We start from the raw sequence: 20,065 nt of genomic DNA, 5'->3' as shown, positions 1-20,065 counted from the left end.
GGCGGGGCCTTCCCCGGGACCTGACTTGAGCTTTTACCCCGCTTCCAGCCCCCAGCAGGAGGCCCAGAAAATCTTCAAAGCCAACCACCCCATGGATGCGGAAGTCACTAAGGCAAAAGTGAGTGACAACTGAGCAAGACAGCAGAGGGGTCCCGAACTAGAATCTGGCAAGCCATGCCCATTTTTCTGTGCCTCTGTGTCCCCATCTGTAAAGTGGGGCCGGTTCCCAGTGAACTGGCCCTCTACTGCCTGGTTGCTGCTGGATCTGGCGCCCTCTGATGGCTGCCCTTCTCCCTCCCCAGCTCTTGGGGTTTGGCTCTGCTCTCCTGGACAATGTGGACCCCAACCCTGAAAACTTCGTAGGGGCCGGAATCATCCAAACGAAAGCCCTGCAGGTGGGCTGTCTGCTCCGGCTGGAGCCCAACGCCCAGGCTCAGGTGAGTGGCGGTCGGGGAGGCGCCCACGACTGACGCGTCCCTCCCCTGCCTGGTTGGCATTGGCATTGTCTGTGTCCCTGTGTTCTTAATCACTGGCGTCCTCTCCCCTTCCCTCCTGACTTTCACCTCTCGGCATCCTCTCCACCCTTCTGGTTCTGGCTTTTGACCTTTCACCCTTTACCTCCTGTGTCGCTTTCATTCCTGCCTCCTGTTCCTTCGATCACCTTCCTGATCCCTTTGCCCCGTTCCTATTTTGTCGCCCACCCTTGTACCCCCCACTCTCGCGGGCTCCCTGTCCCGTGCCTCCTCCCTGAGTCTGTGTCATCATGTCCCCCCCGCAGATGTACCGGCTGACCCTGCGCACCAGCAGGGAGCCCGTCTCCCGTCACCTGTGTGAGCTACTGGCCCAGCAGTTCTGAGCCCTGGACTCTGCCCCTGGGGACGTGGCCAGTGCCGGGCAGCCCCTAGGACCGAGGCAGCTTTGGTGGATGGGGCAGGGAGGGGACCTCCATTGGTGACAGGGAAGACCCCAGGGGTGGGGGGATGCCTGGGACCTTCCTCCGGCCTTTTGTATTTTTATTTTTGTTCATCTGCTGCTGTTTACATTCTGGGGGGTAAGGGGGAACCCCCTCCCTCCCTTTCCCCCTAAGCNTCGTAGCCCCTCCCACCCCCTCCCCGTCCAGGGGCTGTGTATTATTGTGAGCGAATAAACAGAGAGACGCTAATAGCAGAGTCTGTGTTCATGGCTCCCGGCCGCCCAGGGGTCAGAGGAGTGGGGTGAGGGCGTGCAGAGTGTGGGTGGCCAAGCTCCGCAGCCCATGGGTGGGGCTCTGGGCGGACAGCAGCAGCAGCAACCGCCGTGGCCCCAACTGCAGGGCCACCAGCCGCCATCCTGTTCCTGGCTCCTCGGGCCCGGACACCAGGTAGCAGGCTCTCGGCACCTGGGCCCTCTGGGCTGCGTCCTCTACCTTCTCTGGTGACCCCGGCTCTGGAGAAAGGACAGGAAGGGCCAGGGTGACCAGCGGGGCCGGGACTACATCCCGGGCCTAAATCCGGCTCCTGATGGGTGAGGGCCTCGTGGCCCCAGCTGGCTGCCAGCTGCCTGGAGAAGGCCATGGACGCCCCCCACCCTCCTTTCCCAGCCAGTCTCCATCCCCCTCTTCCCTGGGGACACTGTGTGCAGCCCTGGACCAGCCGCTTAGCAATACAGATCACAGACGCACACGTGATGCTTACCAGGTACCAGCCCCGGCTCCCTTATGACCCTCCCGAGGACCCCGCCCCACTTTACGCAGGGGAAGCAAGTGGGGGGCACAGTCCTGTCCCTCCCAGATGGAGCTCTTCACCATTTTGCTACATCCATCGGGCTCTTCACTGGGGTTGTAGCGTCAGCCGAGGTCCCTCTAGGCCCTCGTGGGTTGCACGACAACTTTTCCTTCCTAATCTGGGCTCTGCGGATGCCCCCACCCCCCCGGGGGGCAAAGACTGTTGGCAAAGCCTGTACTTTGAACAGTACAGTGGAGTGTGTGGCCCTGGGAACCAGGCTGCCTGTGTGTGAATGCTGGCTCTCCGCTGCTTATCAGCTGAGCCTGTTTCCTCATCTGTACTGTCAGAGTGACAATATAACAGGAGATACCGCTCACCTGTGAGAATAAAGTGACCTATTCCGTATACAAGGAGTCGGTAGGAGGTTCAGTCTGTGTTAATTGTTAGGATCGCCCAGGAGAGGCTGTAGGCTGGGAGCTCCCTGTCCCTCCCCATCAGGGTGGATGCCCTGTCCTCCCCTGTGTGATCGGAGACTCACTGTCCCATAGTGTGCAAAGAGGGCGCTCTCTGCTGCTGACCTGGTGGGAAGTGTGTGGCAGTGACCAAGGTGTAGAAGGAGCGGAGGAGGCGCCTACGCTGCGCAAGAGAAGGCTCTGGAAGGGGAAGAGAGACCGAGTGACAGACGGTTCCTCCTGGGCCCATGCCCCTCCTAGTCCCGCCCTGGTCAGTCACCTTGATCCCCAGAGGGCTCCACGGTGAAGAGGCAACGTTTCAATTCCAGGTGGAGAAGCAGCAGCCTGTGAGACAGGGGGTGTCACGGGCCAGGGAAGGGGGATGAGAACCCCCAACCCGTGTCCCCGTCCCAGCCCTACCCGAGGATGTCCATGTGCAGGGGGAAGCCAGCGGGCAGCGCTCGGGGTCCCAGCGGCACGCAGGCCCGCAGCGGGTCTAGCACTGGCTGCCACCAGCGGTCCAGAAGCTGAGGCGGGGCCGGTGGGTGAGGTCAAGGGCGGGTCCTAGGGGAAGGGGCGTGGGCGGGGAGGAGGGGAGGGGCCCCCAAGGGCGGAGGACAGAGGGGACCCAAGGAAGGGATGAGAGCGAAAGAGGGACAGGGCTGGCGTGAAGGTGATTGGAACGCAGTCCACAGGAGGCGGGGCCTACCGGAGGGACAGGGCTGACGGAGGGCGAGGTGGTGGGGGGGGGCCGGGGCCCGCGGGCAGTGGGTGTAATGGGGGAACATCGGGGACACGCCCCAGATTCACCTGTGGATCCAGCTGGCTGAGGGGAGGGCGCGGCCCGCAGAGCAGACACAGCTCCAAGCCCGGCAGCAACGTCAGGGTCAGAAGCCGGTGCGGGACCTGAAGCAGAAGTGGGGGTGGGGGGACAGGATGGACCGGCCGGAGCCCCTCCCCTTCCCACCGAAGCCCCGCCTCCTCACGTCTGGGCCCCTTCGTCCATTCTAGCGCACCTGTCCCAGGCGCAGAGCCCCCGCAACTCACCGTGGGACTCCCGTGGGGCAGGTACACTGGGTAGTCGCGAGCGGCCTGAGGCGGCAAGGACCCCACCAGCCAGGGGAGCAGCACGGCCTCCGGCGTCCCCAGCCGCCACCAGCTCTCTGTCGCTGCGACCACCCGGCCCGACACGACCAGGCTGCCAAAGGCCGTGCCTGCTGCCTCGGCGAACCCAGAGAGGGCTTCCTGGATAAGGGAGGCAGGCCGAGTCAGGGGACATGAGGAGGGGCGGCGATGATCTCCCCAGGTGGGCGAGGAGCGTGAAGAAACCGGCAGGCTCGCCTGCCTCGCCCTCCCTGGGCCTGGGTACCTTCACCTTCACATGCAGGTACAATCCCCAGGTCACACTGTAAAGTGCGATTAAACAGGTGAGGTGCCTGCTCCCTGGCCTGACACGTGCTGCTGATGCTAATAATTCTAACAGCCGCAGCCGCGGCTCATTGAGTCCTACTATGTGCCAAGTACTGCAATTGACAGCCTACCCAAGCTCAGAGAGGTCAAGTCACCTGCCCAGAGTCACATGCTGGGAGGCGGCCATACCACGTGAATCAACAAGAGCAGTATTTAAGGAAGGATAGATAGAGATTCACTGGCAAAAGGAACAGCGCGTGCCAAAGCAAGGAAGCTGGGAAGCTGTTGGGATTCGTGGGCCCCACGAGGCAGCTGGGTGTAGGTGGACTGGGGAGTTAGCAGGGTGAGCTCGTTGGTGGGTTTCAGATTCCACAGGTCCTCAAACACCGGGCTGAGGGGATGGAAGCTCGTCCTGAGGGTGATGGAAGCCACCAGAGGGGAGGGGTGGGGTCAGCTCGGGGTGTAGATAGACCCTTCTGGGGCCAAGCGGGGGGAGATGGAATGGAAGCCCAGAGGATGGGAAGAGGTTGAGGCAAAGGCCCAGGGGTAAGAGGTTCAGGACTAAGCCAGGGCCACAGTGACAGGTTCAAGGGTTCCCAAGGCAGCCTCGTTACCTGCAGGAGAGACCCCTCTGGAGGAACCACACAGTCCACACACTGGGTCAGGTCCCCGATGAGCTCAGAGTCCCCCAGGAAACTGTCAATGAGGCGGTAACTGGCCTAGCAGAGGGCAGAAGGAAGGAGCTTAGGACCCAGGTGGCCCCCAGATCTGCTGCCTCCTCTTCAGAAAACTAGCCCTGCTGGCCCTAGCTCTGGGGTCAGTTGACCAGGCTGCCTCAGGGGCTGCTGGGAACTGTAGTTTCCAAATATCAGCGACCAGGCAACCTGATTTCCATCACGTCCTGCAGCCTCACCCTCAACTCCTTCTTCAGCCTCTCTACGTTGCGGATATTGGTCAGTTCTTCAAGTCCCACAAGAAGAACCTGGAAGAAACAAATAAGACAGGAGGCGCTGGGGGTCTGGACTCCTGGTGTGAGGGAGGAGGATGCTGAGAACTCAGATTCCTGGGTTAGGGGAAGAGGGCTGGGGAGTCTCACCATGGCCCCAAACACCATGTGGAGGAGTCTCTCCAGCCTCAGCTCCGAGGTGCCCTCCTCAGATGACAGAACAATGAGGGTGATGCTGTGAGAAAGGAAACCGAGAAGCAAGAATGAGTCCAGACTTCGGAAACAGGGCAGTGAAGAGAGTAGAGCCTGCCCTTGACCTTGTGCCAGCTACATCTTTAGCCCGCCAGCACAACCTGCTTCTCATACAGAGAAACCCGGGGATCAGAGAGGGTAGCTGGCTTGTCAGAGATTCCACAGCCAAGTAAACAGCTGGCTTTGGAGACCTCGGGGTCATCTTCAACAGGGGCCATCACCCGGGCCCTGGGCCTGCCCCAAGGTACCAACTGGACACCTGTCATGGAAGCTTTTCCACACCACGGTCGTGTCCTCGGTCCTTGCAGAGCTCAGCTGCACCGCGAGATTCTGCCCAAACATGTGAACTCCATTGAGAGAGCCGATGACAGAGAACGGGAGCTGGGGAAAGGTTGGGGACATTAGACAGGAGCCCCCAACCCCTCCTCCTCTGGGAACCAGGATTATTGGTCCATTCATTAAACTCTTGGTCCTCTAACTAAACTCAAGCCTGAGACTTCTCCAGACCCTAGTCCCTTGAAGACCCAGAGTCCCAGTGCCTAGCCCCCTTCTACTTTGGCGATCCAGGCGTCCCGGGCCCCACCTGCTGGCGGGCGGGGGCGCCGCCGCGGCTGCTTCGGCAGAACAAGGGGACTCCGCTGGAAGCCGCGAGGCAGAGCAGATGCACGGTGCCCTCCGTCCCCTCTTCGCCCATCTGGAACCCCCGCCCGTCCCCTCGTGGGGGCAGTCAGTGGCCACCTTGGAGCATGCCCATAGTTACGCTAAATCGGGAGGCCGGTCCGCCGTCCGAAGCCACCAGAGGGCGAGATGGGCACCTGATTGGCAGAGAAGTAAGTTCCCGCCTTCTTCCAACTCAAACCCACCATCAGTCTCATTCGAGCACCTCCCCCAAGCCCCGTTAGGTCCTCTTCCGCTCCAACCGGAAGTCGAATGCCCCAAACAAAGATGGCGACTCTCGTGCTTGAGCGAGGCTCAAGCCTCGCTATTCCTCCCTGAAATAGTTTGACTCCATTTATTTAAAGAAGAGAATGAAGAGCCCGGCGTAAAGTCAGTGACCGCGCCACGGCGTTGTCTAGCAAGCATCAGGTAGGCTAGGATGGTTTACATTCTAAAATGATAAACAGCTGTGCCCGAGTCAAATATGGTGACGGTGCCGTGGCGTTGCCTAGCAACCACATTCCATTTAATTTCCAGGCTAAGGCTGTATAGAACTGTGCCCCACTCAAAGATGGCCGCCTGACGAAGCTCGAGCAAAGCCGAGAAAAATATCATCTCCCCCTTCACCCTCGCGGATGGTTTGGTCCGGGGAACGTTGCCTAGTAACCACCTTATGAGATGGTTGTTTTTGTTATTAGAAAAAAAGAAAGACGAAATCCTTTCTTTCCCAGAATCACAAAAATAAGGTTATTTTTGTAATAAATTTATACACGGTAGTGTAGCAAGCCGAACGTGAAAATACTCCCCAAAGCTTTTCCCGAAATAAAAAGTTGACATTTAACACAAAATATTCACACACATTTTTGACAAATAGAATCACTGTGCTAATGTTGCCTTCAAACTTTTTTTTCTTCTCAAACCACATAAGTAGGTCGTTTTTGTTTAAATGTCTTTTGATAATCAACATTAGGGAAGTAACACAATCGATTTAGCCAATCCTGTATGGTCATACGTCGGTTTCTTTCTCCTGTGCGTTAAGTAAACTGATAAAGTAGAATTTAATTTAGTTACGAATTTAATCAGCTAGAACTTTTTTTGTTTTGTGAGAACAGTGGCCTTCATTCGCACAAATGTATTTGCCAAATATGTAGTCACTTTAAAAAAACATGTCTCCTGAAAACATGTTTCGCCTGCGTTCTGCATTTGATGTCTAATAGCTGATAAGAAATGTATTAAGATGTTTATTCTCACACTAAATTGCATCAAACTTCTAGAGGAATAAACCTACATAAAATAATAAACGAGGTAAAATATCAATTTCTCCCTATAGTTCTATGAATTTTTCTTTAGCCCATTTATATTTATATAAAATTTTTAAAAAAATTTTTAATGTTTTATTTTTGAGAGAGAGAGACAGACAGCGTGAGCAAGGCAGGGTCAGAGAGAGAGGGAAATACAGAATCCGAAGACAGGCTCCAGGCTCTGAGCTGGCTGTCAGCACAGAGCCGGCTGGGGGGCTCAAACCCACTGTGAGATCATGACCTGAGCCGAAGTCCATCACTTAACTGACTGAGCCACCCAGGCGCCGCTAAAACATTTTTTTAATGTTTATTTTGGGGAGAAAGAATGTGAGTGGGGGAGGGGCAGAAAGAGAGGGAGACACAGAATCCAAAGAAGGATCCAGGCTCTGAGCTGTCAGCTCTGAGCTGTCAGCACGGAGCCCATTGTGGGGCTGCTGTGAACCTCAGGATCATAACCTGAGCCTATGTCAGATGCTCGACCGACTGAGCCACCCACAAGCCCTAATCCAATTATATTTATTATGACTACCAATATATTTGGATTTATTTCTACAATCTTATTTGCATATTATCGTGCTGCTTTTTAATGCTTTTTTCCTTCCCTTTTTAAATCTTTTTCTGGATTCTTTTTCTGTTTCCTCCGTACAATTTTTTTTTCCTCTCTCTTCTGTTTTCAAATTCATACACTGTAACTCCCTTTTAATTTTATTGATTACCCTTGAAATTTTGCCATACACGTTTAATTTAGGAAGAAGTTAAGTAAGATCTTTTTTGAGTTTAATGTTTTATTTATTTCTAGGAGAGAGAGAGGGAGACAGCGTGAGCAGGGGAGGGTCAGAGAGAGAGGGAGTCACAGGCTGAAACAGGCTCCAGGCTCTGAGCCGGCAGTCAGCACAGAGCCCGATGCGGGGCTTGAACCCACGAACCGCGAGATCATGACCTAAGCGAAAGTCGGACGCTTAACTGACTAAGCCACCCAGGCGCCCCGAAGTTAAGTAAGATCTTAAACTCTCTCTCAAATAATACAAAGAGCGTATAATACTTACCTCTGTTAAACTCCCTCCAGACTAACCAATGAAGTGTTCCCAACTTCAACTAAGTGTTCCCTAACTTCAACTGTGACTTTTTTATTGGTCTTCATCGAATATTTTTCTTATTTGATGCAGGCAATGTTTACTTGGCTTTGTTGTTGTTGTTTTAAAGTTTTTTTTTTAACATTTATTTATTTTTGAGAGACAGAACACGACTAGGGGAGGGGCCGAGAGAGAGGGAGGGAGACACAGAATCCGAAGCAGGCTCCGGGCTCTGAGCTGTCAGCACGGAGTCCAATGTGGGGCTTGAACTCACGAACCATGGGATCATGACCTGAGCTGATGTCTAACGCCTGATCAGTCAGATGCTTAACTGACTTCTGATTCATTTACCCTCCTGTTTCCTTCTTGTCCCTCAAACTATCCTTTCAACATTATTGAAAATGTGCCTCCTTCCTGAGCACGGCCGACCTGTAGAACTAGTTCTGTCCTCTCGACACTTCTGACACCAAATGTGTGGGTTTTCCACACCAGGTGATTCTCCGGTTCTCTGTGGGTACCAGCTGGGTGTCTTACAAGTCAATTCAATTCTGACACTAACCACCTGGAGTCAGTGCAGACCCCAAAGGTCAAAGGGCTCAGGCCCCTGAGTCTGCCCCCACTTCAAACATCAGTTGTGGGGCGCCCGGGGTCTCAGGCGGTTAAGGATCCCACTCTTGGTTTTGGCTCAGGTCATGATCTCGTGGTCATGAGATCAAGCCTGGCGTTGTGCTCTGTGCTGTTCATGGAGACTACTTATGATTCTCTCTCTCTCTCTCTCTCTCTCTCTCAACAAACAAATACCAATTGCAGGTAGTGGGTCCGCAGGTTATCCATACTTCTGTCTGAGTTGGTTACAAATTGGGGGTTCCACCTCCTCAGGCTTGATAATTTGCTATAATTACTCATGGAGCCCAAGGCAACACGTTATTAGTGTTGCTGGTTTATTGTAAAATATATTATGAAGGCTAGCAATGAACAGCCAGATGAAGAAGTGCCTAGAAGTACCTAGAAGTCCAGAAGGGTCCTGAGGACAGATTCTGTCTCTGTGGAGATGGAGGTGCCTTCTTCCCCGAGCACGTGGTTGCCTCCACCAACTCAATACCAACTCTGAACCCATCCATGCCTCTTGGGGGTTTTACATGCAGATTTCATTAGTTAGGCCAGACGGATTAGATCATTGGCCATTAGTGATTAAGTTGATCCCCAGCACGCCCCCCCACCCCCAAAGATCCCAGGGGTCTTTGAAGCTCTTGTGTGAGGAACCAGAGGGAAACTGAGGCCACATGTTACGATAAAAGGTGTTCCTACCTCCCTTAACACAGGAAATTACAAGGGTTTTTGGAGCTCTGGGCCAGGAAGCGGGACCAGGAGCGAATCTGTATTTCTTATTCTGTCAAAACATCACATCTTTTAGAAAGTTTCTTGGAGTTGAAGTCTGTTGTTATTGCCTGGAATGGTTTCCTCCCACCTTCACACAGTTCTGGAGTGGTAGGTACTTTTTTTTCAAGATTTAACATAAACCACCTTCTTCTAGTGCCTGTTTTTGTGGTTAGGAAGTTGGCTGTCATTCTACATATAATTTCTTTCTGGAAGTCTGTTCTTTCATTCTGGAGGCTATGTAGGCTTCTCTTTCACTACAATGAGTCAAAGTGAGCAGTTTTTTTAAAATGTAATTTTATACCGGTGTCTGGGTGGCTCAGTCGGTTGAGCGACCGACTTCGGCTCAGGTCATGATCTCACAGTTCGTGGGTTCGAGCCCCGCATCAGGCTCTGTGCTGACAGCTCAGGGCCTGGAGCCTGCTTCAGATTCTGGGTCTCTCTCTCTTCCTGCCCCTCCCCCACTCACGCTCACTCTTTCTCTCTCTCTCTCTTTCAGAAATAAACATTAAAAAAAATAATGTAATTTTATATTCTGTGCTTCCGGAATCCAAGGATTCATGTTTTGTTTTGTTTACACTCATAAAGTAATCTCTAAGGGCACCTGGGTAGCTCTGAGTTAAGCGTCTGACTTAGACTCAGGTCATGATCTCACAGTACGTGAGTTCGGGCCCCATGTTGGGCTCTGTGCCAACAGCCTGGAGCCTGCTTCAGATTTTGTATCTCCTTCTCTCTCTGCCCCTCTCCTGCTCATTCTCTCACTCTCTTTCTCTCTCTCTCTTTCTCCCTCCCTCTCTGTTTTTCAAAAATAAATAAACGTTAAAAAGAATTAAAAAATAAATTAATTAATTAATCTCTCTGCCCAACATTGGGCTCAAACTCACAACCCTAGAATCAAGAGTTGCATGCTCTATTGACTGAGCCACCCAGGCACCCCTGGGTAACTTCTTCTTATCTTCCAGTTCACCAAGTCTCCCTTTAGCTCACTTTCAATTACCCATTGAATTGAGGGTTTTTTTCCAACAATTATATAAAATGTCTCCCTAAATTCACCTATTCTTTCTCCATACTTTTGTGCTGCTGGGTTGGTCGTTGTGATTGTATTTGTGCAAGGCTTTTGATTGATTCTAGAATGGCTCCAAATGACCTCCACATCCTGCCCCTTAGTTACTTTTTTTTCTTTCCTGGTGTGCCCAGGGGACTGTGACTTGCTCTTAATGATGGGATTTTTCAGAAGTGGGGGGATGTCACTTCCGAGCTTCTGAGATGAAGATTTTTTTTTAAGTGTGTATTTATTTTTGAAAGAGACAGAGACAGAGAACGAGTGGGGGAGGGGCAGAGAGAGAGGGAGACACAGAATCCGAAGCAGCTCCAAGCTCTGAGCTAGCTGTCAGCACAGAGCCCAATGCGGGCTCAAACCCACGGACTGTGAGATCATGACCTGAACCAAATTCGGGACGCTTCACCGACTGAGCCACCCAGGCGTCCCCAGAGATTAAGTTCTAAAGACCGTTATCTTCTATCTGGCTTGCATTCTCTCTCTTGCTTGCTCTGAAGTAGCCAATGCTATGTTGTGATGCACCCAAGGGGGACCATGGACCTGAACACAATCTCAGGCTGACAGCCTGGGAGCGATCACAAGAGGAAGCGCGGAGGTGAGCTTCTCCAGTCCTGCCTTCGGATGATCAGCGTGCTGGCTGACGGTTTGATCACAGCCAGGGAGAGGCTCTGACGCTAGCTAAGCCACACCTGGATTCCTGATCTGCAGAAACCATGAAACAATCCGCGTGGTTTTATGCCACAGAATTTTAGGGTAATTTGTCATACAGCATGAGAGAACTTAGACAATGTCCTTTGTTTCTCTCACCGTTTTGCACATTATGGTACAGTATGAACCCAGCCATTCCAGGACCTGGAGTCCCGGGGACACATCCATTAACTGTTGTTTCTGTGGTCTCTAACTTACAGTCCTTGCCTCTGTGCTAGTGGCCTTTGACTCTGAACTCCTTACTTGATATTGACCAGAGTCTCATGAGAAGGATTTCCTTCCGCTTATGCAGATTTGGAGGAGTGTTACCAACCTGGTTACCAACCTGGTTACCAACCTGGAATTAGCTCAGTGGCCCTGGGAGGACATTCCTTAGAAAAGAAAAAGACTCAGTTTTCCAATTCACATCTATCTTCAGGCTCTTGGTAATGCCTATGCAGGGATAATATACTCTGTCCTCTTTTTTGTTAATTTTTGAGTCTCTGTCTCTTTTGGGAAAGGGAAGGAGTCTTTTTTTTTTTAAAGTTTATTTATTTTGAGAGAAAGAGAGAGAGAACAAAAAGCACGAGTGGGGGAGGGGCAGAGAGAGACTCCCAAGCAGGCTCCTCACTGTCAGCACAGAGTTCAATGTGGGGCTCAAACTCATGAACCATGAGATCATGACCTGAGCTGATGTCAGACGCCTAACAGACTGAGCCATCCAGGTGCACTAGAAGGTGGCCAGGGTATGGGGGGGGGGTGGGGTGGGGTGGTTCTTGAAGATTCTTGAAGAACCTCATGAGGTCTACCGCCTAAGAAACCACCAATGTTGCAAAAACAGTAGAACACCTAATCCATCATAATCCCAGAAGCCGAAGTCCAGGCCAAAATACCAAATTATTCACTTTTTTTTTTTTTTTTACNCCTTTGAGGGGCGCCCAGGTGGCTCAGTCGATTGAGCGTCTGACTCTTGATTTCGGCTCAGGTCATGATCTTGCGGTTTGGAGGTTCAAGCCTTGCACGTACTGACTGCGTGGATCCTGATTGGGATTCTGTCTTTCCCTCTATCTGTCTCCCTCTCAAAATAAATACTAAATAAACTTAAGAAAGAAAAGGTTTCCTTTTAGTTAATCGGACCGATTTTAATTTTAGGAAGCATTTTAATCTTCTTACCTGTTGATCATTTTTCCTTTCTCCAATTTAATCTTCCTTAATTCTATTAAAATTGAATTACACTGGCATACAAAAAATGGGAGCTGCTTTAGATGAAAAGAAATTTGAGAGATACAATGTCTGAATATCTGTTTGGTCTTTGGATTCTAACATAAATAAAGCAATTGGAAAAATGCATTTTGAGAGAATTGGGGTATTTGTGGATTTATTATTTTTTTAATGTTTGCTTATTTATTTTTGAGAGAGAGAATATGAGCAGTGCAAGGGCAGAGAGAGAAAGGGAGACAGAGAATCCAAAGCCTAACACGACTGAGGCTCCAATCCAAGAACCGTGAGGTCATGCATGACCTGAGCCGAAATCAAGAGTCTGATGCCTAAACGACTGAGCCATTCAGGCACCCCCTGATTGTGGGTTTAGATGATACTAAGAAATAATTTTGTTTGGGGTGAATGGCAGAGTGGCTATGTAAGAAAATGTCTGTAACTTCTTAGAAAGTTCTGCCAAGCACGTAGAGGTAAAATGATAGGATGCTGGGGCTTTGCTTTAAAAGGCTTCAGCAAGGGGCGCCTGGCTGGCTCAATCAGAAGAACGTGCAACTCTCGATCTCAGGGTGGTGAGTTTGAGTCCCATGTTGGGTGTAGAGATTACTTAAATGAAAAAAAAAAAGTCTTCAGCAAAGAAAATAAAATAAAAAAGGAATGGATAAGGTAAATGTGACAAAATGGTAATATGATTGTGTTTAAGAGGAACGCCCCCTGTTATTCTGAAATACATCGCCAAATTGCACTGGGGCAAGTTGTGTGGATTTAGACCCCGTCTAGACTTTGAGCCCAAACTACCACCCTCATGGACCTTATTCTTCCCAACATTAATTAACATGACAAAGGTAAAATGCTTTTTACTTGGTGAAGATAAGCAGTTTTTCGATGTTTATTTGCCAGTTTTAATTGTGTGTGTGGGAGAAGAGTCTCCTTACCATTAAAAAAAAAAAGTATTTGTTTTCTACTGTTTTTATTGTTTACTAAGATGTATTTGTGTAGGAAATTTCAGTCAACACGTATGTCACAAATGACTTTCTCAGTTTATCGGGTTGGTTTTGTTTTTCAACTCGGTTTACGGAGACGTTTGGACAAATTAATATTTTATGTTTTCTGACTTTGGTGTGATGATAAACTCTTTTTCTAGCCTTCAGGATTATACAGCGTGGCTCTTTATTCCTTCAGCTACTTTTGAGGTTTCATTTGTTGCATTTACTTTTTTTTTTTTCCGCATTCACATTTTTAATCCACCTGGAATGTATTTATGTTCTAGGCCAGTTTCTGGCTGCTCTCCCAGAAAACAATCAGGGGTTGCCTGGCAACCGCCACTTGGGTCGGAATTCGGCTGCTTTGAGTGGGAAGAACAGCTGCACTCCCCTCCGAGTGGACGGCAGCCTTAAGCGTTGCCTAGTAACCCTGTTTCTGAGGATGTGATTGGAGCCTTTACGCGACCCTCCCCCCATCTCCTCCCGCCAGAAAAAAATTTAACTAGAAACCTAATCTCTGCGTTAGAAAACTAGGGCAGCGTACGCGTTGCATAGCAACCAGATCTCCTGACCCTCCCATTGAGACCAGAGTGGAACTGGCGCCTCGCTCAAAGATGGCGGCCCACGGTGTCTCTTTCAATATATGCCACTCTCCACAGTCCTGACAATAATTCAATCTTCCCCGTCAGGGTCCTGCAGGGGTTCGCTATGCGCTTCATCCCGCACGCGGTGGGTGCGGACGCGGATGGAGAGAGAATCGACGAGTCCTGCGTGCCCCGCACAAACATGGCCGCGGGCGCGTCCGGCAGCGCGGCTAAGACGTCCGGCGCCGGTGCACGCGCAGCGCAGGCGCACTTCCGCTCATCCCGCAGAGGCTGCGGCCGCGGCGGCGGCGGTGGCGGCGGTGGCGGCTGCTGCGCGGGGCATGGTCCCCGGGTCGGAGGGCCCGGCCCGCGCCGGGGGCCTCGTGGCTGACGTGGTGTTTGTGATCGAGGGCACGGCCAACCTGGGGCCTTACTTCGAAGGGCTGCGCAAGCACTACCTGCTTCCGGCTATCGAGTGAGTGCCGTTTGCGCGACTCCAACCCCGCCCTCCGACTTTAGTTCTCTAGTCTCTTGCCTGACCCCGACCTTTTACCTCCGACCCTCACAGGTACTTTAATGGTGGTCCTCCTGCCGAGACGGACTTCGGAGGAGACGTGAGTCTTGGGACTTCTCAGTCTGAAGGAGGAGGCCGCCGGGGACCGGACTCCTGAGTCTGAGGGAGGAGGGTGACGGGACCGGACTCCTGAGTCAGGGAGGAGGGCGCCGGGGACCGGACTCCTGAGTCTGAGGGAGTAGGGTGACGGGACGGACCCGTGAGTCTGAGGGAGGAGGGTGCCGGGACCGGACTCCTGAGTCTGAGGGAGGAGGGCGCCGGGGACCGGACTCCTGAGTCTAAGAGTAGGGTGACGGGACGGACCCCTGAGTCTGAGGGAGGAGGGTGACGGGACCGGACTCCTGAGTCTGAGGGAGGAGGGTGCCGGGACCAGACTCCTGAGTCTGAGGGAGGAGGGCGCCCGGGGACCCGACTCCTGAGTCTGAGGGAAGGGGGAGGTGGGGTCTCAGATGAAAAGTTTCTCTGTCCTCCTCTCTCAGTATGGGGGGACCCAGTACAGCCTCGTGGTGTTCAACACGGTGGACTGCGCTCCTGAGTCCTACGTCCAGTGTCACGCTCCCACCAGCAGCGCCTATGAGTTTGTCACCTGGCTCGATGGCATTAAGTGAGCTTTTTGTTGTGCTTGGGGATGGGGGGGGGCCCTGTGAGGGCCCATGAGCGGATGGTGGCTTGGCCTGAGCTTCAGGAACCGTCCCTTCACACAGGGCGGCTGAACGGACTGGGAGGGATCACTTCCGCGGTGGGTTCTGTGTGCTCGGCAGTTTTGCCCTCCCGTTAGAAGGTAGAACAATCTTCCCAGTTTAGGAGGCTTGTGAAGTACCTGCGTCCTCTCTACTGTGTGATTCTTCGTTGTTTCTGCTGTTTTCCATCTGTGCTGCAGTCTTCCCTTTTCAGAGGGGCACCTTGAAGCCTGAGTGCTAGGCTGGTGGGAAGAGGGCAGCATAGACCTCTCTGCGCTTTGAATGGGATTTTGAATGTTCACGTTGCAGGCTCTGGCAGGTGCAGACAGCCTGGGGTCAGATCACAGATAAACCACAACAGAACCCCGAGACCCAGGAATCCCTTCTCCCTTTGTGCCTAACGTAGCTGGTTGCATATCTCCTATTTTTTTTTTTTGTTCTTAATGTTTGTTTGTTTATTTTGAGAGAGAGGGAACGAGGAGGGGAGGGGCAGAGAGAGAGAATCTCAAGCAGCCTCTGCACTGTCAGCACAGAGCCCCACGTGGGGCTCGCACTCATGAACTGTGAGATCATGACCTGTGCCAAAATCAAGACAGAATCCTAACCAACTGAGCCACCCAGGGGCCCTTTTCTTATTTCTTTAAATGGAAGATATTAGTAGTACTTGTCATATTTGTTTATTGTATTACTTATTGTCTGTTGCCTAACGGATTATCCCAAAACAGTGGCTTCAAACAAGAAGTGTTTACTATTTCACGCCATTTCTGTAAGTAAGGAGTTCAGGAGTGGCTTACCGGGATAGTTCTGGCTCAGGGTCTCATGAGGTTGCAGTCATCTGAGGGACTGGAGGGTCCATTTTCAAGGTGGCTTACTCTGTGGCTGCAGAATGCCCTCCCAAAGTGGCAGCTGGCTTCTCTCAGATGAGCAACACGACAGATCAAAGAGGAAGTTCTGAGGGTTTTCACCATCAAGGTTTGGAAGTCACTTTTGCCACATTCTGTCCAGCTTAGAAGTCGATGCTGTTCAGTGGGGGGAGTGTGAAGGGAAGTGAATGCCAAGGATGTGAATACCAGGAGTGGGGGTCATTGAGGGGCCTGGCTACCACGACTTCACGGTCATTCTCTGGGAATCAGATGAGTTGACAACTGCGTAAGACAGCACGTGGCACTTGTTAAGTGCTAGGTTAGCATTTGCTGTTTCGTGTGTCAGTTTCTTGGGTTGTGAATGGATAACGTGGTCTGTATCTCAATGCTCCTGGGAGGATCACAGGAAGTAATTTTTTGAGAGAGAGAGAGCGAGGTAGGAACAGAGAGAAAGGGAGACACAGAATCTGAGGCGGGCTGTAGGCTCCGAGCTGTCAGCACAGAGCCCAGTGAAGGGCTGGAACTCATGAACAATGGTGAGATCATGACCTGAACTGAAGTCAAATGCTTAATGGAGGATGAGCCACCCTGGCGGCGCCCAGAGCTGACCTTCATCCCGCACCTTTGCGCCGCCCGGCCCTGGCTCTGCTCTGTAGTTAGAGTTCATTAAAGGGCTGCTGTTCTCTTCATACGTCCGCACAGCAACTGTTTGCGGGGTGCCTGCTTCATTCCAGGCTGTGTGTGTGGGACCGGGTGCTGCACATTCACTGGGAAGTTGACACCCGGGTTTGACCCCTCATGGTCATCGGAGGTAGCGGGCAGGACAGAGCAGCATTTCTCAGCCTCAGGACTGGTGACACTTAGGGCCAAATCATCCATTGTCCTATGCCCTGCGGGCTGTTCAGCAGCCTCCCCGGCCTCTAGCCCCCAGATGCCAGTAAGCCGCTTCCAAGCTGTGACCAAAAACCATCTCCAGGCATTGTCAAATGTCTCAGGGGCGGGTGTGTGTGTGTGTGTGTGTGTGTGTGTGTGTGTGTGTGTGTGTGTGTGTGTGTGTGTGTGTGTGTGCGTGCGCAAAAACCACTCCAGCTGAGAACTACGGAGATGGATTGTGGTGAGGCTTGAGTAATGTGAATGGGGGTCCTTGAGGCCCAGGTTCAAGTCTGAGTCCCTAGAACCGAGCGCAGGGTCTGGCACAACTGTGAGGAAAGAGTGAATGAATACGTGAGTGAACGCCTGCGCAGAATGTGCTTTAAACTCCTGATTCTTCCTGGGAAGCTGTGAGCTAAGGACCTGACTCTGATGTCCCTTCCCTCATTCTGGCAAGCGGCCAAGGGCTCCCTCCCCTGTCACAGCCCCATGCCTCTGGACCGCGCATGTCTAGGTCCCTGGTATTACCCCTGCTTTTTGTTTCCAGCTGGGGCCTGGCACCCAGAAGGCCCCAGGAGACCTTGACTGAGTAAACAAATGAGCGAAAGCCATGGAGAAGATAATCCCCAAGAAACCAAGCCTTCTGGCGGGTGATTAAGTGTTAGGAAAAACAGTTAAACCCCCTTACTTAAAACTTTCCATGGTCGGGTGGGGAGGGTCGCCTAGCTCAGTCAGAAGAGTGTGCGACTCTTGATCTTGGGGTCATGAGTTCAAGCCCCGCACTGTGTGTGGAGATTACTTAAATAAGTAAAGAGTTAATGTTAAAAAGCCAAATAAGTAAGCAGACAAATCTTTCCAAAGCATCTGGAAGATAAGAGGGAAGTGCTTTCTGAGACCATTCAGCACGTATCCACGCCTCCCCCTTGATCATCTTAGAACACACTGTGCTTTTAACCAAGTGAAAAAGCTCTGTGTGCCTGTGCTCCCCGTGAGCCCTCCCAGTCAGCTGATAAGCATTTTAAGCCATTATTTACCCTTTGCAGTGGTCATTGTTCTGCCAGGTCCTGTGTGACTATCTTGCCCCAGTTTCGGTGACGTTTCTGGAAGGTCCAGCACAGAGACCACAGTCAGCGGTTGCGTTCCCACTTGGAGGGGAAATCATATCTTCCTCCAGGATGGCCGCACCTTAAGTCACAAAGCATTCTCGGTGTGACTTTCGAAACGTCCTTGCTTTGGGAGGATTTATTTCTGATGTTCCGTTTCCTTTCTTTGGAGAGGGGTGGGTCCCCCTCCTCTGCAGCAAGTGACCCAGAATCCGAAGAAATCGAGGTAGAAAGAGAAGAGCCCTGAACGTGTTCTCCCTCAAATCGTGGCAGTCTGTTCACGCATGCGTGTGTGCATTCATTCATGCAGCGGATGTTTGTAGGCAAACTGTCCTAGGCCCTGAGGAGTGGGGGACATAGAACAGGCCGAGTCCTGGCCCCCCCCAGGGGGGTGTCAGGCCTGCCCTCTGTTAACGTTCGTTCATTTCGGCCACCACCTTGGGCAGAAAGTGGGTGCCTGGGAAGCAGCGGGAGTCAGCCCACCTGTGGCGCTAGGGCACTCCCTCGTCCTCAGATTTCATGTTCATGTCATTTAGGGGCTCGGTTGGAATGAAGGCTTTTCGTAAACTTTATGGTGTTCAAAACCTACCTTGCCCCCCCCACCCCCAGTTTTCAAGCATTTCTTGATTCCTGGACAAAATACTGCATATCTCTCTGAGCTGGTGACAGCTTATGCTCAGGAAGGCAAAAAGCAAGTTTTAGGATCTCAAAGGGATTGGTCGATCACACTTTCTCTCGTAAAATTAGCCTTAATTTTAAGTCAAGGTGAAGTTCACATGACAGAGGTGATTAAAGACACTTTTTTAACGTTTTATTTATTTTTGGGAAAGTGCAAGTGGGGGAGGGGCAGTGAGAAAGGAGCAGAGGATCTGAAGCAGGCTCCGTGCTGACAATGGAGAGCCCAACACAGGGCTCGAACCCATGAACCAGAACCGTGAGATCATGACCTGAGCGGAAATCCAGAGTCAGATGCTTTTTTTTTTTTTTTTTAAAGTCAGATGCTTAACCGACTGAGCCACCCAGGTGCCTCTGGGTGATTTATCTTTTTTTTTTTTTTTAACATTTATTTATTATTGAGAAGCAGAGAGAGACAAAGCATGAGCAGCGGAGGGGCAGACACAGAATCCGAAGCAGGCTCCAGTCTCTGACCTGTCAGCACAGCCTGACGTGGGGCTCGAACTCACAAACCATGAGATCATGACCTGAGCTGAAGTCGGACGCCCAACCAACTGAGCCACTCAGGTGCCCCTGGGTGATTATCTTAAAATGAACAATTTAGTGGTATTTCGTACGTTCACGCTGTGCAGCCACCGCCTCTGTCTGGTCCCCAAGCATTTTCATGCCCCTAAAAGGAGGCCCACACACGGGAAGAGGTTGCTCCGTGTCTCCACCCCCACTGCCTCTGGGCCAGACCCCGGCCGGGGAGCTTTTGGCTCAAAAAGTCCCATGAAAATAGTGGCTTGATTTATTCAGGAATGGGGAGCGGTGGCAGGGTGGATACAGGCTGGTTCATTCATCGGGATTTGCCCCAAGTCTGTGACCTCGAAAGTCCCTTTGCAGAACATAGGGTGTTGAGGAAGAGCAGGACTGGGAGCAGGGGTGCGGGAGGAGGGTAAGGGGCAGTGGAGGGAAGGAAGGCTTCAGGCTCCGAGCGGCATAAGTGGCCCAGAGGGAGCCGAGGGCGGAAGCCTACAACTGGGAAGGGAATCCCGCTAGACCCTGGCTAGGGGGTGGGGGGCCGGGCCGCCGTGGCTGCCGCTGCACCACTCACTGGTCCACGAGGCCTTTTCTGAGCTTCTGTGTGTCTTCAGAAACCTGGGCACCTGCTGAGATGGTTCAGGCCGCTTGGTCTTGGTCACTGAAGGCTGCCCCAGCCCTCGGTGTGCCGTGGAGGGAAGCTCTGATGGTCGCAGTAGCCAGTGACATGTGATATGATCAGGGTGGGGGCCCCTAAAATCAGGTGGCAGGTGAGGCAGGCTTCCTGGAGGAGGGGACTCTTGGCTGGGGGTGTGGGTCATAGGATAGATAAGCAGGGATTTTCCTCCCAGGCCAGAGGAGGGGTAGGGTGTGGTCATGGGGCAGCGGGTAGCACAGGCAGAGGACTGGTGATGTGGCAGATGGCAGAGACCAGGGACATGTGAGACATTCTGGAAGACAGGGACCCACAGAAGGATGGAGCAGGTATTTGGGCAGAGCCTGGGACACAGAGGGCCCCAGATGCCCAGCTAAGAGCTTGGCTTTATTTTGGCCTTAGTGGACGTAGTTGGATCGGTAG

At 52.1% G+C, this 20,065-nt stretch overlaps 3 protein-coding genes across 5 annotated transcripts in view; 2 read left to right on the top strand and 1 right to left on the bottom strand.

The window, feature by feature from the left end:
- The window catches only part of AP2A1 (adaptor related protein complex 2 subunit alpha 1), a 31,771-nt gene extending 30,689 nt beyond the window's left edge, over positions 1-1,082 (top strand). For both annotated transcript variants that reach the window (XM_077747530.1, XM_077747529.1), the window contains 3 exons: positions 49-118; positions 303-437; positions 779-1,082. In XM_077747530.1, coding sequence (XP_077603656.1) covers positions 49-118; positions 303-437; positions 779-856 — 283 coding nt within the window. In that variant the 3' untranslated portion in view covers positions 857-1,082. The remainder of the gene's footprint in view (positions 1-48; positions 119-302; positions 438-778) is intronic.
- A 72-nt stretch (positions 1,083-1,154) lies between these two features.
- FUZ (fuzzy planar cell polarity protein) lies at positions 1,155-5,657 on the bottom strand. 2 transcript variants are annotated; one of them, XM_077747531.1, is made up of 11 exons: positions 5,347-5,655; positions 5,023-5,144; positions 4,662-4,746; positions 4,479-4,547; positions 4,180-4,284; positions 3,203-3,400; positions 2,966-3,061; positions 2,576-2,682; positions 2,436-2,500; positions 2,282-2,356; positions 1,155-1,425 (listed from the first exon to the last, which is right to left on the bottom strand). In XM_077747531.1, exons 1-11 carry the CDS (start codon positions 5,455-5,457, stop codon positions 1,202-1,204), a joined length of 1,257 nt encoding a protein of 418 aa, XP_077603657.1. In that variant the 5' UTR covers positions 5,458-5,655; the 3' UTR covers positions 1,155-1,201. The 2 variants fall into 2 exon arrangements, 1 of the variants encoding a protein (XP_077603657.1); XR_013330951.1 differs by having other exon boundaries at positions 1,340-1,425; positions 2,576-2,719; positions 5,347-5,657.
- An 8,310-nt stretch (positions 5,658-13,967) lies between these two features.
- MED25 (mediator complex subunit 25) overlaps positions 13,968-20,065 on the top strand; it is a 13,516-nt gene continuing 7,418 nt past the window's right edge. The window contains 3 exon segments of the mRNA XM_077747049.1: positions 13,968-14,175; positions 14,269-14,314; positions 14,754-14,878. Coding sequence (XP_077603175.1) covers positions 14,042-14,175; positions 14,269-14,314; positions 14,754-14,878 — 305 coding nt within the window. The 5' untranslated portion in view covers positions 13,968-14,041.

This window comes from Crocuta crocuta, unplaced genomic scaffold, assembly GCF_008692635.1.
Source record: "Crocuta crocuta isolate KB4526 unplaced genomic scaffold, BGI_CrCroc_1.0 scaffold334, whole genome shotgun sequence".
In the NCBI taxonomy this organism is placed as follows: Eukaryota; Metazoa; Chordata; class Mammalia; order Carnivora; family Hyaenidae; genus Crocuta; species Crocuta crocuta.
The sequence above is the reverse complement of the archived record's forward strand: the minus strand, read 5'-3'. Positions and strand labels throughout refer to the sequence as shown.

What these genes read in the sequence shown, in the direction of transcription:
- FUZ (XM_077747531.1), bottom strand. Translation starts at nt 5,457, where the DNA reads ATGGGCGAAGAGGGGACGGAGGGCACCGTGCATCTGCTCTGCCTCGCG. An exon ending in TGGAAAAGCTTCCATGACAG is followed by an intron (nt 4,747 to 5,022) that starts GTGTCCAGTTGG and finishes CCTTTCTCACAG; the next exon opens with CATCACCCTCATTGTTCTGT. An exon ending in CAGAGGGGTCTCTCCTGCAG is followed by an intron (nt 3,401 to 4,179) that starts GTAACGAGGCTG and finishes TCCCTTATCCAG; the next exon opens with GAAGCCCTCTCTGGGTTCGC.